At 39.8% G+C, this 18790-nt stretch overlaps 2 protein-coding genes across 4 annotated transcripts in view; one reads left to right on the forward strand and one right to left on the reverse strand.

Moving 5' to 3' along the window:
* c21h3orf14 (chromosome 21 C3orf14 homolog) overlaps nucleotides 1-8761 on the forward strand; it is a 36246-nt gene extending 27485 nt beyond the window's left edge. The window contains exon 6 of one of the 2 annotated variants that reach the window (XM_053653128.1): nucleotides 7867-8761. The gene's annotated coding sequence lies outside the window, so the exon portion shown is untranslated. Of the gene's footprint in view, nucleotides 1-4828; nucleotides 5175-7866 lie in introns of those variants that run through there. The other variant, XM_053653129.1, reaches the window with a different exon arrangement.
* Nucleotides 5257-18790, reverse strand: part of cadpsa (Ca2+-dependent activator protein for secretion a) — a 129960-nt gene continuing 116426 nt past the window's right edge. For both annotated transcript variants that reach the window (XM_053653134.1, XM_053653133.1), the window contains 2 exons: nucleotides 8755-8859; nucleotides 5257-6348 (listed from right to left, as the gene is read on the reverse strand). In XM_053653134.1, coding sequence (XP_053509109.1) covers nucleotides 6181-6348; nucleotides 8755-8859 — 273 coding nt within the window. In that variant the 3' untranslated portion in view covers nucleotides 5257-6180. The remainder of the gene's footprint in view (nucleotides 6349-8754; nucleotides 8860-18790) is intronic.

Below are 18790 nucleotides of genomic sequence, written 5' to 3' on the forward strand. Positions count from 1 at the left end.
TCATGTCTTTGTGCAGGCAAAACCACGATGAGTTCTCTGAAAGTTTCAATACGGTAGACCAAGTTGTCCTTCAAATGAGGAGCGTGTTGTAAATGAATTGTTTGTCTTGCAGATCGCTAACCACATTGTTTTGTGTTCAAACATGAACAACGAGTCTTGCTGTTCTGTGTTTAAAACTAGCTGACTAACTTAATGTCACCTCACAACTCCTGTAGCTACAGTAGCTAGCCACTAAGACTAATACTAAGGCTCCTTTTTCGTTAAAACTCCACCCAATGAGACCCCATCCTTGCATCCTTTAGAACAATGCAGTTACTAAACCATCTGCCTCCAGCATTATGTTCTCCATATGTCCCCACAGCTCATGCAGACAATTATTGTCCCTTCTTCTGTTCTATTATTACTACAACTAAGGACTATGTTGGAACAGTTTGAGTTGCTAGTTTGTAGCACATTTTATAAACGTGTCGTGTTCTGGGAAAACTAGTTGGATGCTTTGACTGAATTCTGGGAAAACAGATGAACAAATGGACGATTTTTGCCCAAATTGTTGTTTTTATTTTTCCTGCAACAGCTACTTTAAGAAACCATACATATATTTCACAAACATTTATGTAGAAATATTTTATTTCATTTTTAATTTGGTGTATCTTCCTGCAAAGATCTTTTTGCGATCAATGTAGGAGCCAGTTTTAAAAATACGGTGGTAAAAAAAAGTTAAATAAATAAATACATAAATACATAAATAAATAAATAAATGTCCCCCAGGTAAACCAGACTTTAAAAATCCTACCACTTTCTATTTCCATGCAAAAGACATATTTCATTTCAGGACAGCCTGTAATTTTCAGAACAGTATATAGGAGGGGGAAAATAATCACAGTTTTCAAATGTGGAGAGTTTTCCCAAATAGATAAAGCACTGAAAATCAAAAAGTGTGTATGTCACATTGACCTGCTCGAAGTATACAGTGGAGCTCATCCTGATAGATCAAATCTAATGCATAATACGGTCCCTCGGCCACCCGTTTATCTGCCGGAGCACATTTGATTAAAGAGAGAAGCAGATCATCTGATTATCATCTCCATCTCTGTCTATCCCGAGGCCGGAACACGGCGTACAATTGCTTTCAACAGTAAGCTATTCATTTGGTGGGGGGGAAATAATTATGCACAGCTAAGAAGGTAGGCATTAAATAAAACACCAAAGTCTAAGAGGCTTTGAGCCTACTCTTATTGAAGGGATCTGACTTCTACCTGGTTATATACCATTGGCGTCTATGAACATGGCAGCCCTTGCAGCTATACCTCCCCTCCACTTTAACACAAGCTGTTGAGTAAACATTCATCAAGGTGAATGCAGCACAGCGTTTCGACATCTATCAGACCTCGGCAGGTGACGATCCTCTCCGCCGACTCGGAAATGAAGTGTTTAAGTCGAAACACGACATGGGCACACAGACATAATCTTATGCTACTTTTTCCGTGTATTTGTTTTCCTCAATTTCTACATTTCATTTGCCTAGCACATCCGCTCTGAGGCCGCACGCTGCGTTTGCTGGTCAGGGCTCAGGGCCCCCAAACCACCCCCCTCCCCTCCTGCACGCATCGCGAGTACGAACCTGGAGCCGACTCACGCTGTGCCGGTCAATTGGAGAATCTTTTATTTGCAGACTGTTATCATTCCCATTTCCTAACCTGATTGGAGCTTAAAAGCCACAGTAGCACGGATCGTGCCTGACTAAATCTCCTCGTCTATTAATCTGTCGCCAGGCACTCTGTCGAGCAAAATTGCTGCACCATGACGGGATTTATGAGCAAATTAAACGTATGATATCCGAGTCGGCCCTTGTGGCACTCCCGTTTGGAGAGATTGTCATGATTTTCTTTCACTTTCCTCTTTTGATTGCACAGAAAATCAGAACGAGAGCGATGTTTTGCAAGGGCTTACTCTACTAGAACTAGGTCACAGCGGCAAGCCACGGGTAACTTATTCCAACAATGAGCCTCTCTCATTAGTCTTTCTCTGCCCTGTGCCCTGGTGCTCAAGAACAGGCAAAATTGGGTCTGTGAGCCGAGGCTTTAAATAGATGAGATGTCTCTCTCTCTCTCTTTCTCTCTCTCTCTCTCTCTCTCAGGTGCTGCAGTGCTCCAAGGGTGTCAGATGGAGCACTTTTAACTTCGTTATGCTACACAATGTGAATCAGTTGGTGTCCAATTGCTTGTGGGTAACTAAAGGAACTTGTGTATGTAGTGCTGGAAAGAATCACTAAAGGCAAATTGCTGTGCTACACTATATCAGGAACCGCCCATCACAAGGGTTGGTGTGAAACACTTGACGATTTTAAAGTTCTGCTATAAAACTATGAAATGTTTTCACAAATCTTTTTGTTGATTCCACGCTAGTAGTGCTATTTAGCCTTTGTAACTCCTCAAACTTTATTCATCATTTATTAACATTAAATATTTTTTTTTTTAAATCCTGAATTTAACTTTTGAAACAACCTCATTGGCTTTTAGGATTTTGCTCTTAAATGAGCAACAAGGTTGAGCATGGGATTAGCAAGTGCACTAAATGTGGCTAATTAACATCCATGCTAATGGAATGAGTATGATTTATCTTTTTGAAGTTGTTCATTTACCTTCATAAGGATAATTTGTTCAAAGTGGTTGTATGTTCATCAGTTAGTATGACAATATACAGTGCCCTCCAATAATATCGGCACCCTTGGAAAATATGAGCAAAGAAAGCTGTGAAAAATTGTCTTTAGTGTTTATTTTGTTCAAAAAATTCACAAAAATACTCTGCTATCATGGATATCAAACACCTACAAACATAACAGTTTTTTTTTTTTTAAATCTTTGTTAAATATAGGTGTGCAACAATTATTGGCACCCTTTTAGTCAATACTTTGTGCTAGCTCCCTTTGCCAAGATAACAGCTCTGAGTCTACTCCTATAGTGCTTGATGAGGTTGGAGAATACATGGCGAGGGATCTGAGAGCGTTCCTCCATACAGAATCTGCCCAGATCCTTCACATTTCGAGGTCCACGCTGGTGGACTCTCCTCTTCAGTTCACCCCACAGGTTTTCTATGGGGTTCAGGTCAGGGGACTGGGATGACCATGGCAGGACCTTGAATTTGTGGTCAGTAAACCATTTGTGTGTTGATTTTGATGTATGTTTTGGATCATTGTCCTGCTGGAAGATTCAACCACGGCCCATTTTAATCTTTCTGGCAGAGGTAGTCAGGTTTTCATTTAATATCTGTTGATATTTGATAGAGTCCATGATGCCATCTATCCTAACAAATTGTCCAGGTCCTCTAGCAGAAAAACAGCCCCAAAACATTAAAGATCCTCCACCATATTTAACCGTGGGCATGAGGTACTTTTCCATATGGCTTCCTCTCTGTGTGCACCAAAACCACCTCTGGTGTTTACTGCCAAAAATCTCTATTTGGTTTCATCTGCCCATAGAACCCGATCCCATTTGAAGTTCCAGTAGTGTCTGGCAAACTGAAGACGCTTGAGGTTTTTTTTGGATGAGAGTAGAGGCTTTTTTCTTGAAATCCTTCCAAACAACTTGTGGTGATGTAGGTGACTTCAGATTGTAGTTTTGGAGACTTTCTGACCCCAAGATGCAACTAACTTCTGCAATTCTCCTGCTATGATCCTTTTTTGACCACTCGAACCATCCTCTTCACAGTGCATTGAGACGATATAGACACACGTCCAATTCCGGGTAGATTCAGAACATTTCCAGTGGACTGGAACTTCTTAATTATTACCCTGATGGTGGAAATGGGCATTTTCAATGCTTGTGCTAATTTCTTACAGCCGCTTCCAATTTTGTGAAGCTCAACAACCTTTTGCCGCACATCACAGCTATATTCCTTGGTCTTACCCATTGTTATAAATGACTAAGGGAATTTGGCCTTTGTGTTACCTCATATTTATACCCCTGTGAAACAGGAAGTCATGGTTGAACAATTTCCTATTCCTAGTCACCCAGGTGTACTAAAAAATTTAAAATATCAATGGGAATATACTTCAAATATATTTTTCTCATATGAATTCATAGGGGTGCCAATAACTGTTGCACACACATATCTAACAAAGATATTTTTTAGATAATCCTGTGTTTTATTTGCAATTGTTTGATATCCATAATCGCAGAGTATTTCTGTGAATTTTTTAAACAAAAGATCAAAAGGTTATCAATAAAGACAATTTTTCTCAGCCTTTTTTGCTCACATTTACCAAGGGTGCCAATATTAGTGGAGGACACTGTAGTCGGAAAAAAAAGGCGAAATATGGAGAACGCACTTTTGTTCTTCTCATCATCTTCAGGAATTTCAGATGAAGTGACATCATGTTGAACATGTCTGATGGAATATTCCAGATATTTCACAGAGGTGAATTTGTTTAGGTAACAGGGTTGAGATTCACATTTTAATGGAAAAATAACATTTTTGAAGGATTCCATGATTATATGTCAAAGTAAAGTATAGTTATAGTGGGGCTGTATATTTAGATTAGGTTTTATTGAGTTGCAATTTATTTATATGAAACACAAATGGCACCTTTTTAAGCTTCTTTGCGCCAGTTTGATTGACACCCAAATATTTAGACATTGTTGAGATATTGTTCTTGTGTTCTGTATTTGCATGTCATATTTTTGTTATTTTTGTTTTCCTAGCCCTCTTCCCTTACCCGAAGGATTTGTTTTTGACCTCTGTAGGAATTAATGAAGTCATCCCATCCTCCTTGCGTTTATAGGGCACTGCTCAGTCTAATCCCACCACCCCTTTGTTCCTTCATCTTCAGGACTGACGGATTTGTTTCTGAAATGCTAGGAGAATGATTTTAATCTGTGTGAGGTGATCTGCGAGTGGAGTGGAGGGTGTATCGTCCTTAGCCATTCTTCCAATCGAGCTCGGATTTAATCCCGCTGTCCCAACTTCAGACTTTCTTAAGGATGAAGGTGTTGAGTAGACATGTTCTTACTTTGTAATTTTACAATAAGGCTCTTTCAAATTTCTATCCAAGCTGACTCGAATCTCCTTCTGTTTGCTTTTCAACAAGTAACATATATAGAGGCTTATTTAAAAAATATATATAATAATAATAATAATAATAATAATAATAAGACCCGATTCTGTGCATGAACATTTTAATTTAGCTACTGTACGGTTCTTTTTTTCTTTTTGGACATACATGAGGCAAAACTAGGATGAATCTGTCATTCCACAAAATTCAGAGCTCTTTGGATGTTTTTATATGATTTTTTTTCTTTTTTACATAACATGGATGCACCAAGGGCAATACACAGCATCAGATATGATGAAAAGCAACAATGTCGAGAGCAAGATAGAAAAAAAATCATTTGCAGGAATGGTATGAAAAGTGAGGCTTTAGATTATGTACTGGCTAATAGATAAAATATGTAAAAAGCATATTTATAAATCACAAAATGACATAAAAACATAAATATATTGTCCATATTAGTCAAAGTATATCATAATTATTTCAGAATATTGCATTTCTAAAATATCTACTAACTCATTTAAAAAAAAAAAAAAGATGGCCGTTCCAGATGGCTTGTGGTACCAGAGATACTGTGATTATTGATTGACTATTCATTTATTGTGTAAACACTACCTTTAAACACCTCAAACCAGTTCGATACAACATAATCAATTCGTTTGGCATACAGTCGGAAAAAAAAAAACCTCCAACGGAGACTATGCACAATTATGTACCATTCATATATTTACAGTACACATAAGAAGCGCCGTACACGTTTGCATTAAACAGGGACACAACAGGGCATACATTCCTAACCATCTGACGCAAAACATCGCTTACAAGTAGTACGCCATATTGCTTCGAAACATTTAGGAACGCATTTTGGACATTATTACTTGTAAAACACAGATTTTGATTCATCATACCACCACCAACACCCCCCCCCCCAAACCCCCCGTTTGTTACAACAATCTTCTGACAAACATTAAATATATATATTTTTTGTTTTTCTCATCTCATATCAGTAATTAACATTGGCCCCCGTTATCGGTCGTTAGACTCGAAATTAAAAATTATTAAGGAAGCATGACGAACGGAGTACATGCATCGCTTCGGCAGACTACACCAAACATGGTCGCTCCACGTGGCGCCTAATTGTCTTCTTCATCGCTGTCCTTCATGGAGATGCCTTGCATCCCTCCATCCCTCACAGACGCCGTGGCCTCTTCCAGCATCAGCCTGTTCTTCACCGTTTCGTACATCTTGCTGTTCAGAGTGGAGTCTAGGACGCCTTGTAGACGGAAATCGCGGTATTTTTTCTGAAAAGGTCCACAGAGAGTTGGTCAGTGTAGAAATAACAGTTTATTGCTGGCAATTTGGGTTTTTTAATTTTGGTACTTTAAGTACTAGTACTAAACTCCATAGTAATAAACCAAGAGAAGGAAGGAGTGTCATTGAATCACTTTAATATTATTTGTTCCATATCTTAGTCCATAATATGAAAAAAAGGATTTCTGGATTTTCCGTCTATATTATTTCATGTTCCATGTTTGAAAAGTAATTTTAATACTGTTCTGCTTTTAGTTAAAAAAAAAAAAAAATTAAAAGGAAATGTCCGGGTTTTTTAGTCAAAGAAATAAAGCACTAGTACTAAACTGTAACTAGATGTGGCACAAAACTACTTTTATCCCCCCCAATAATGATCCTGAAACCTTGAGCATTAGCCGATACCGATACCGATACCCATCCAATGTTGTTTTCTTTAAATACTACCTAAGCAAAATCACTTAGATTGTAATTATAATAACATAAATATAATATCAATCCTAACACAAGAAAAAACAGTTAAGTCTCTTTATTTGTAATAATTTCTAGTTCCAGAAATATATATTTTTTCCCAATTCAATTCTTTGCCATTTGTTACAAGATCTGATATCCGATTACTCTAATATCTGATCCACCATTTTTTTTTTCCACTGGTATTAGCCCAGAACTGATACTGGGTATCAGATTGATACCATCCTAGAACTATAAGTACTATAACTACAGCTCTAAACTACAGTACTAACTAGATAAGCGCACATTTTTTGTTTTTAATTCTTAAATAAATGTTCAAATGTAATGTTTGCTGATATGAAACAAAAAAATGATTTTAGTTACCAGCACATTTCCTCCATTCAGAAGGATTCTCGTTCAACCCCCACCTCCTTAAATTATATCATTTATATTGTTAATAATTAAGATCAAGACAAGAAACCTTGAGCAACTTTAAACAAAATGTATATTCTGTTGCTGTTTAATCAAAAGAAATGATCTGGAACATCTATTAATGCAACCTCTATTATTATTTATTAAATAGAACATAAGATTTATGTTTGTGAATATGTATCTGTATAAACTTGTATCAATTGTCTTAAACAAATATACTGAATTCTCCCTAAACATTCAATTAAAATTTAAAGGATTAGTGCTTCTTCTTGCAGTTCACTCAGACTATACATAAATACGAACAATATATAGTGAATTCCCTGAAACTAAAAACTAGGTCTAATCTCTGATTGGAGTAAAAGTTCCAAAATGACCAATAATGTAATGAATCAAGTACAAATACTCTGTAGAAGAGGTTAAGTATACTTGTGCTGTATTGCTTTACACCCTTTTCTACATGAACAGCATAGTTGGAATACATAGTCCAAGAAACCAGCCGTAAACAATTAAATCTACACTGCATTTAAACTTAATCTTAGTGGGCTGCACATGTTACTTATACAGTGAGATTCTCTACATAAATTTTAGCCTGAGACCAGCATTAATCTGTTTTTTTTTTTTTTTTTTAGGGAACAAGCAGTCCTGTTTGTCTGAACACTGTGTAGTTGTGGATGTTCTTTAGGTTTATGTAGCAGAGGAAGTGAAGCCTGACTGGTGGCCTCACAGGATAGAAATAAACCTGTGATGCCATACTACAAGGTCCTGCTCCTGCTGCTACCCGGAGATCACACTGCAAGATTTAGCAGACCGAGTCTAGCCCATTTACCAGTCTGAAATCCTATATCAGCCACCTTTAAAAATCAATCAATCAATCAATCTCATATGTAAATAGATCAAAATGGATGGGGATATGGGAACACTGTGTCTACTATGTTATTTAGCTTACTTTAATAAATAATTATACTTTAATATGTATTATTTGTAATAGAAATTTGTAAGACTAATTGATTAATTTGCTAGCCTGTTAAGGTTACCAGCATGTTATCAGTTACTATAATACTATAATAATAATAAATAATAATCTGCTATGATTATATAATAAAGAGTACTCTGCAAATAAAGTGAAAACTAATAGACAGACTGGGAGTTTATGAGGTTAAACTGGGAGTTTATGAGGTTAAACTGGGAGTTTATGGGGTTAAACTGGGAGTTTGAGGTTAAACTGGGCGTTTATGGGGTTAAGCTGGGCGGTTATGAGGTTAAACTGGGAGTTTATGGGGTTAAACTGTGTTTATGGGGTTAAACTGGGAGTTTGGGGTTAAACTGGGAGTTTATGGGGTTAAACTGGGAGTTTGAGGTTAAACTGGGAGTTTATGGGGTAAAATGAATGTATATTGTGATATACAGTAAATGTTTTAATAACTTCTTTGCCTACACCAAGTTCCTTCATATTTTCCAAACACTGTTTGGTTCATCTTTTTTTTTTTTTTGAAGATAAATTGTAAAATTGAGGTTACCTTTACAATTCGAATGAGGATTTTCAGCTGGTACAGGTGAAGCTGCAGGTCCATGCGATCTGTTAACCAGGTACCCAGTAGGTTCATCGTGCTAGTGTACCATTGCTGAAACAGAAATGCAGTTTTTTCCAACAAGACACACAAACACAGGTACACACTGCCACATATCTGAACAAGACAAGCAGTTTAAGTAGGTAAGAAGATAGGGACTGGATGGTTTACGTTTATTTATTTTTTTTTATACATTTCTGAACATAAATACTGCCATTTGGGACAATCTTACATTTCCAGTCAACTGGCTCAATGGATCAACGTGAATCATTCGCTAATATTGTCTGGTTTAAAGAAGTGCATAAGCACCCAATTGAGCAGAAGCCATAGACCAAAGCTTCAGTTGACTCTTATGCAACCTTTATGCGTTAGTGAATTTAACAACCCTGGACCAAGTCTTTAGTTGACTTTTAAACCATCCTGGACCAAAGATTTAATCGGCTCTTAAAGAATTCTGAACCAAAGCTTTAGTCACCTTTTAAACCATCCTGGACCAAATCTTTAGTCAACTCTTAAACCACTCTAGACCAAAGCTTCAGTCATCTCTTAAACTATACTCGACTGAATCTTTAGTTGACTCTGAGTTAACCCTGGATCAAAGCTTGACTCGACTCTTAAACAACCCTGGACCAAAGATTTAATCGGCTCTTAAAGAATTCTGAACCAAAGCTTTAGTCAAATTTTAAAGCATCCTGGACCAAGTTTTAAGTGACATAAACACTCCTGGACCAAAGCTCCAAATGACTCTTAATCGGTCCTGTGGTAAAGATTCAGGTGCATTTTGTCTGTATTTAATTGAGTTCTTCATGTGACCTAAACAACTGTGGTCCAAAGCTTCAAGTGACTCTTAAACTACTCTGGAAAAAAGCTTTAGTCATCTCGGAAACAACCCTATACCAAAGCATCAGCAAACTTACTCTGGACCAAAGCCTTAGGTGACCTAGACAACCCTTGACTGAAGCGTCAGCTGATTCTTAAACATTTGTGGAGCAAAGCTTCAGGCAGAGAAGAACTTTTCCTTTGAGGAAATTACTAATTGACACCAAGCCCACAATCTGTTTTTGCTGCTCGTGGTCACAGACCGTGAGAGATGCTCAGTCTGCCATCAGCCTCTGTTAGCATACACTCATCACTCTTGTTTCACCAGAGGAGAGGCAGGCACACTGTCCTTACTTTACCCAACTATCTCTCCCACTATCTGCTCATCATATCCCTGCAACTTACTGAACTCAAGGCAACTATTAAACAGCCGGTGCTCTTGGCTTTTGGGTTGCAGATGTTAGACCGTGGGGAGGATCTGGGCTGGAATCTAATTGATTGGTTGTGATTGAGCCGAGCTGTTGATAGGAGTCCTAACAGTAAGGGTACAAAGAGCAAACTGAGCTGTGTTTTTTTTTTGGGGGGGGGGGGGGGGGGACAAATCTAAAAAAAAAAATGCACAGTTTGGGGTACAAGCATAGGGGAGGATATACAGGACGTCATTGACCTTTTTCGTACAAGCTCTATCTGTAGGAGTTCATTTCCAAGCCAAATGCAACAGATCTATGACTAATCATTTTAATCCGATGTGTTGAATTAGGGCTCATAGTACTGATCTCTAGAGGCAGGTAGATGCCCAGGGTCAGGGTTGACGGGGACCACTGTTTCCAGGGTTGCCTCATAGCATTCATCCAGTCACCAATGGACCTTTTTCGCTGTGCAAATGAAATCATCCAGAAATCATGGCAACATTAAACTGGAACTGTACTTTCTACATTGGCCACAGGTTCAGTAGCAAAGTTTCAGTCGATAATCTGTGGTATCTCTGTACGTTTGACCAGTGTAACCTAATGGTACTTTGAGGTGTAGGCTAGCAGGATCAGAATGCCAAACAGCACCAACAAAACAGGGTAGTCTGACAACTAAAAGTAATATTATGTTTATTAAACAACCTATTCGTCATAGTATTTTCTAAAAGAATTGCACAAACTGTCAAGAATGACCTTTATTCATTTTTTGGTCCTCAGGTTTCGACTGCATGGAGTTCTTGGTATGTCAATAAAGGAGTTATGTTGAATTCATTTTGTCACCGTGGACCAGTTGACCCAAGTTTGTCATTTATTGTAAATAACATTTGATGAAATTTAAAACACTTCCACTGGTTAACCAAATAACCATTCAATGGAAGAACTTCTTGCATGATTCAGTGAAATTATTTTCATCACTGTGACCATTCTGGCCATCTCTTAAGTTGGTGGAAATTAAACCAGAACTAGAAACCCTTAGCACTTTTAGTAGAACCGTGGAAAATGCTTTACAGGTACGATCTCATCATGTTCATGTTTTTAGTCAAGAAATTAACCTCTTCTATGTTTGGCTCCATAGCTTTCAGGGATGGTGATATTATACAAGAAGTGGTGACATGAAGAGGTTGAGGATCTGAAGGAGGTTTGGTGGTGTGTCTGGGGGGGCTCTGTGGTGTCTTCGTTGTGGTGTGTGTGTCTGTGTGTGTGTGTGTGTGTGTGGGAGTCAGGGCTCTATGTTAATCTGGGAGTGCTGTGTGCCTGTGAACGCTCGGGCAGCCGGTCCGTGATAGAACCCCACAGAGAGGCCAGGCCTGGACAACTTCACAACTCACACATACTCTCTCTCTTTCTCTCTCGTTTTATCTCCCTCTCTCCATTTCCCTCTGCCTCCATCACACACTCTGTCTTCCCCTTTCATCTCTCGTGGCCTTTACCTATTCTACCCTATTCTTGGATACCTTCTCCTTGGATACACTGGCAACATTAGCTCGACAAAAAAGGCAAATGACATGACAAAGCAACGCCCAAGCACCAAATGTGAGAGTGTCTTATACAAAAACAAAACAAAAAAAACAATCATTGTTAATATCATAGAGGTACATCATAGGCATAATTCTGAAGTTCAAATCAGACATAAATGGCTTTAAATTAAAACAAAACAAAAAGATCTACACAGAGGGATGCAAATATAAAAACAGGCCTGGTCTGGCTTGCAAAATGAACAGTGCTGGTTGTGGCACTCTGTTCTGCTATGACGAAAGGAACAGAAGTCTCTCTCAGAGGGCATTATGTACCGCGCCACTTTTTGGATATGAAGCAGCAGGAAGCTGGCAGCGTCTGCCAATCGAAACAAGAGTATCATGCCTCTGAATACGTAATGAAACGGATATGGAAAAAAAAAAAACTGTGATCATCTAATGAGTTCCATCTGATATTAGGATTTATGTGTGTGTGTGTTAGGCATTACCGAAACGTGCACACACATGAACATCTGCAGGCCCCCCACACCTCTAGGAGGGAGTGCTGAATGGTTGTGCGACCTCCTGCCCCCTGCAACACCACACATACACACACCAGAAAAACACCCAGTTTTCGAGCGAGCCTGCGTTCACACTCCAATCTCTGACATGTTACAGGAAGCCGTGGTGCCTAGCAGGGGGCAACAAACAGAATTCAGTGCAAGGCTGCACGCCCCTCCACACCCATCCAATACACACACACACACACACACACACACACACACACACACACACGCACGTATGCTACTTTTACTAATCCTAAGCACACCTGAATCTAGGCAGTGGGAGTCATTGAGGATCCGGATCAGGCCTTTCTTTGTGCTTCCTAAAAAAAAATCTCTCTTTTGTAGTAAAAGCAGGAATTTTGTAGGGTGGAGGAGGTGGAGACTCAGTGGGGGGTACAGGGGGATTACAAGCAACCTGTGACTCTGCCTCTTTCTGCCCTTACTGGTGGTAATGCGTGCGTTTGAATGAGTTAGTGTGTGTATGTGCGAGTATGAGTTTAGAGCGTGTGTCTGAGTGAGGCCTGCTCTCTACGGCCAACGCCGCTCGAGAAGCTCTCCCGCTGGGACCCAGCTGTGTCTGCAATTAGCGAGAGGGATGGAATGAAGATTGCCGCTAGTGTTGATGCTAATGTGAAATGACAAGTTGCTGGAAAGCTTGAGAAAGACTGACTCAGAATTCCTTGTCTTTGTAACTCAAAGCTCCTTGCCTCAAAAAAAAATTGCACAAAACCTAGAGGACTAAGGAGCGAAGCTCATGTCTGTCTGCTTTTCTTTTCCACCATCTTTCTTTTTCTTACTGAGCTCAGGCTTGGAGCTAAACCCGGCCCCCGGTGCAGAGGACTCTTTAAAACTGACTACAAGACATTATGCTTTTAGGACAAAGGGACGGGCTAATCCTACCTGCTCGCTGTTCACAGCCGTTGTTGGCCTATTATTGTGTGCTTTCTGGCCCCTGAGAGGAGGTCCATTGACGAGGGAACTCAATTACCATGGTAACTCACACCGACGAGCTCACGTCTCTCTCTCTCAGCACAGTGGGACATCATGACCCAGAGGAAAACTTTTCACAGGAAACACACGACCCCAGACATGTTCCTCTATTGCGCCATTGTGTTAGCACTCAAATTCAGCCTCTCTTCTTTCCTCGTTTTTTCCCCCCTTTTCTCGTTCTCCATCCCTCCTTCTCTCTTTTTCTCTTCGCAGAAAGAGGTCCCCCTGAATGGCGGGATTGAAGAAAAGTTGTAGGCTCAGCAAGCATGTGAGGTTCAAACTGCTTTTGATTGAGCGGCGCGTACAAAGTGGAGGTTTGCATGCCTCGTTGGAGCCTTAAGTGCAACAAGCCTCCAATGTTTCTGCTCAGGCTAGCGCTACGTCTGTAAAGGGCCGCTTAATCTTTCCGGCACACAGACGGGCTTAGGAAAAACACCCAGGACAAACAGTTTAATTCATAAACCCTTTTGATATTTTAACAAGCATTTCAAATGGAGCGCTATTCTTCTTCTTTTTTTTTTTCTCAATAAAATGTGTCACTACAGTTTTTTTAGCTTGTTGATCTACAGCTCTGGATGGGAAAAGAAGAAGGAAAAAAAAGCCCCTCTACTATTGGACCTCCAGTGGACTCTGTTCTTATGCATAAGAGCCTGTTCACTAAATGGATAACAGTATGCAAACAGAGCTCTCTTCACCAAAACATGCTCAGACAGAGAGAACGACCTTGTTGGGATGAACTAAACGCTGGGAATTATAGCCCATGTCCGTGTCATTGAGTAAACACACAATGAGCGAAAAAGAGGAGCGAGGGAGAAAAAAAAAAGGCTGGAAAGAAAGAAGGAAAGAAGGAGTGGGGGTTGTGAGTAAGGAGCCGTGAGCAAAGTGCTCACAAAGGAACGCTTAGAGGCGGATTGAGACGCAGCCGAATGAGGAGCTCAACACTTCTGGGGCTCGGCCTTGAATGGGGTCGGGAGGGGCGAAGGGAGAAGGGGGGCAAAATGGAATAAGCCAGCGAGCACTTGAGAATCCCGCAGAGCACCTGAATGAGCCGAGGGAGGGCGGGGGGCGGAGGGGGTGAGCTGAAGGTGAATGGCCTGCCTTTTGGGACCAATTTGTCTCTTTTCTCCCTCCGATTCCCCCTGCCTCCGTGCTGACAGATGTACAAAGGCGGACCCGCGCTGAGACTCTCGTATACGCGCACCCGCTAGCAGCTGTCACTCCTGTCAGACGAGTTAATCAAACAAATACCACCATACTTTGGTTTACATCATGGAGAGAGAGAGAGAGAGAGAGAGAGAGAGAGAGATGGAGAAAGACTGAGAGAGGGAGAACAAAGTGGTTGGCTAAATTTCCTGTTTAGAAAACCAGAATGACCCCAATGCAATCTCACACTATAAATATATATTTTCTTGTCATTCAAAATTAGTGCCTATTTGCACTGTAGCATTAACCCACCAGGTCTACACTCGACATGCTGAGAGCTGGAGGGGAAAAAAAAAGAGAAAAGAATCGCAGTTCCTGTAATTATTGGAAACCTAAGCAGCTTACAACAGCGCCACTGCCTCCTTTCTGAACGAAGGAAAACCTTTTAACATGTTTGGAACGATAACCATAGAGGTACCTGTTGGTTCTCCACCTCTTTTAGTATTTTTTTTTTTTAAAGTATATATTTCCGCCCACTAATGTCCTGTTTACTTTTTGCAACGCTTCTTCATTAATACCAGTCTGAGGCGAAAAACACGACGCGGGCATCTTTATGACGAGATTACTGTAACGGCGTCAAAGGTCTGAATAGTTTTCATTTTTAAGGCACAATATGATGTCCTGTATAACTGTAGGAAAATTCTATACCCTTGAATGCTGAATAAAGTAGTAATCTTAACTTCAGCTTCAACGACTCCAGAGATTGTGACCTCTTGAACGAGTGGTCAGGTGGTTCTCTCTGGACAGCGAGTTGATTAAACCATTCACTCGGGTCAGCAGGTCATGAGCATGACTGCAAAGTGGTAGCAGACAGTGAAATGGTCTAGCTGGACAACAGAACCCGACAACAAGCAGTAGCGCTAAAGACTCAGCCTCTACCAAGGTCATCAGAAATACGCTGAATCAATCAATGCCAGCCGGCCGTAATCCCACCCCCTAGAAAGGCAGATTAAGGGTATAATTGACCCGTGTAATCCGATGGCATATCTGTGGATGCCTGAGTCGCTGAGCTGAGCTCAAGGGTTCTAACACACACACACGCATATATTATATATATACACACACATCCACATAAACTGGGATTTTTTTAATCAATGATCTTCAAGCTCAGCCTGAATCAGACAGATGAGCGCTCATGTTAATCCCACTTTCTTCAGCCACTCTTTAAAGGACTAGCCCGAATGACAGAGGGCAAAATAAATGAGTTCCCTCACCCCTCCCTTTACGTCCTCTGTCTATCGGGTTGTCCCTGACTAACTGTAGCTTCAGCATGAAGTTCAGGAGTCGGATATGGTCCTAGCGATGAGCTTCAGGAAATAACTGCATGCTGGTATTCCAGCAAGTTAAAGTTTTAAATATTTCACTCCATATTGTATCTTCATCATCATGTTGGACTAACACTGTGGCTGTAACATGCCTTTCTTAAAGCCAGTGATGAAACGAAATCCTTCTTTCCTTGATGACAAATACTCCTCACACGTTTTTATTACGTGATGTTACATGATATGGAGCGCGTTCTGCGGCGTATCCAATTAAAACAGACCAAAGACCATCTGTATCTAACATTCATACCACAGCGCTGTCGGAGTCCCCATTCTGATCGATTAGAAAGGCGTCGATTCATTTTCTATAACAGCAGCTCTGACAGAAGTTCCAGATCTTTCGGAGAGGTCATCATTTCTATAGGAACGACTCATTCATATGGACTTGTACCGTATGGCGGACGCTCGGCATAATCTGAAGCCAATAATATTCAATTAAAATATCTGTGTTGTCATTTAGCAATGATAAATGCGTAATTGTTGCAGCAGTAAAGTTTTCTGGAAGGAGTCTCCAGCGTCAGTGCTTTGTAACGGTCAGTATGTTTTCGTTTACTTTATTTTTTAAACAAATTTTTTTTTGTCTTTTTTTTATAAAAAAAAAACAGTAGCGATAACATGTTTCAGGGATGTTCCACAACATTAAATGTAACTATAAATGGAAAAAAATTGTCATTGAAGAATTACTGTTGCATAACAAGTCATTGTAGTATATTAGTTATAACGAATAAATGACAAATAATTCAGATTGGGTAACAGCGTCACACCGCCATGTCGCTGATAGTTTTCTTATAACAGCACATCCTGTTTTAAAGTGTTTACAAGTCCTTACTTGATGTTCCACATTTCTCTTTGTCTAATCAACACATTTAGATGTCAGTAGCCGAAACATTAATGATCCTTAAACCGTGCTCTGTAACTGTTGGTGTCTTTGGCACACATGCCCATATGGCCATTTCTAACAAAATACTATTATAAAATGGCAAAAAGGACGGCACTGAGTGTAATCTTATTGTGTTGTGTGCTGCTGAGAAATCCTCATTCTTGACCCCAATTAACCTCCGCCGAACACACTCCATGCCTGCTCGAGTACGGCTTCCAGTCTGATCTTAACATCCAGTTAGATCAGACCTTCCCACAAGGAACATTAGCAGGGAATTTAAAAAAAACAAAACAAAAAAACAACAACAACAACAACAAAAAAACAGAAAGGAAGCTAAGAATGAAAGGGCCAATCAAACTGTAGTGTCCAGGGCGATCTGAAGAAACGAAATGGTTCAGAGAAAACGTAAATGTGATGGATGAGGGGAAATAACAACAAGATCACCCCCACGGAATTATATTCTGGAATTGGTTTGTTATCAAGGTTATCATGAGCTCTAGGCAGAAATTAGAACGGTTACACGTTGATGCGTAAGAACAATCTGTACCAACGAGGACGTTTAACGACATACCGTGTAAGGAATAAAACACTTAAGAATGCGCTGTTATAGGGAAATACTCCACGACAGTGTGGTGTGGTGTGATGCGGCCTGATGTCAAGCGGAGTTACTGGTACAACCTGAAATGTATTATTTTCACATAAAAGCATGTGGCATTTAAAAAAAAAATGATTATTAAACAAGACATTGTACTTTTTATCCGTTTATAGATACATTTAATGTCAGGGTATGTCTGGAAGACATTTGTTCTGTAAACATTCATTTACTGCCCCAACGACAACTGCCCTTCAACTTCTGTTATAAGTGTGATAACTGAGACAGAGATTAAATAGAGATTAGATTTTTTTTTTTAAATGCTGTGATGTGATCAAAGTAAAAAAAAAAAAAAAGAATATGATATGAAGATATTGAGAAGAAAGGTGGTGATATGGCTGTGTCATATTGAATGTGTGTGCATGTGCATGTACATGAGTGTGTGTGTGTGTGTGTGTGTGTGTGTTTTAGATTGCTTGGCCTGTTTGTTGCACTCTCTGCTGGCATAGCCACTTCAGCAGGTGGGGAAAGGAGCCAAACATGTGCCCTGCATACCCATCTGGGTTCAGAGGGGGGCCCGGGGGGTCCGGGGTGTGTGTGTGTGTGGGCATGAAATGGGGTGGAGGACTGGAGTGGAGAAGATGGCTGGATGTCTGCGAATGCATGTATGAGGGGAATTCTCCAAGGAGGCGGGTCATGCTAGTAGATGTACACAGGAAGATTAGTCGACTCTGAATCATGCCACTCGAGATAATGTGATAAAAACAACTCAACAGGAAGGATAAGTTCCACTTTGATTCAGGTGGAGGGAGAGAGAAAGAGAGAGAGAGAGAGACAGAGAGAGAGAGAGAGAGTGGGGAGAAAAACAAAACAAAACAAAACAAAGGAAATGCAATGAGACAGGCACAGCGAGAGGGAAACAAAGAAAGGATGTGAATATAAGGAGTGATTTCTCTTTTCTAGTTATTTATTTTCTGTTTTTTTTTTTGTTTTTTTTGCAGACACACACTGCAATGCATAAGCAACACGTTTGCAGCTTCTTTTTTTTTAGGATGCAGCACAGATTGTTCAGAGTGGAACAAAGAGAAGGAGAAGGCCGTGCGAATCTCAGACAGGTTTCAACAGAGAAGAAGAAAACGCTTCAAAATTAGGGATGCATCGATAACGATACCGCTATCAGATACGAGTCTGATGCCGTGCTCGTTTACTCCAAAGAAATCCAAAACGCTCCGATACCAACATCTGATATCGTGTGATACTGATCCTAGTGTATGTTGTCGCACTAACGAGCAGATGAGGCTTCAATACAGAACCTGATAAAACTTCTTAAAGATAAAACTCACCACAAAGCGTTCAGCGCTCTCAACAAACACATGCTAGGTAAGGAAAAGTGCACGTAACAGCTTTTATCCAATAAGGTGGGCCGATGTGATGATATAATATCAATATCCTGATAAATTATGTCACAACACTTTTTTTTTTTTAGATCTCACAGGCTTTTTTGAACATAATAATAATAATAATAATAATAATAATTACAAACTATGATTGGAAGCAGCTGATTTGATCTTAAGATTTTGAACTGAATCTATAAAATTGTCAAATGTATTTATTTATTTGTTTGCTTGTTTGTTTGTTTATTTTTCTAGCATGTTTTAATGTTTTTTTTTTTTTTAGTTAATTCAAGTA

Source organism: Ictalurus furcatus, chromosome 21 (assembly GCF_023375685.1).
Source record: "Ictalurus furcatus strain D&B chromosome 21, Billie_1.0, whole genome shotgun sequence".
In the NCBI taxonomy this organism is placed as follows: Eukaryota; Metazoa; Chordata; class Actinopteri; order Siluriformes; family Ictaluridae; genus Ictalurus; species Ictalurus furcatus.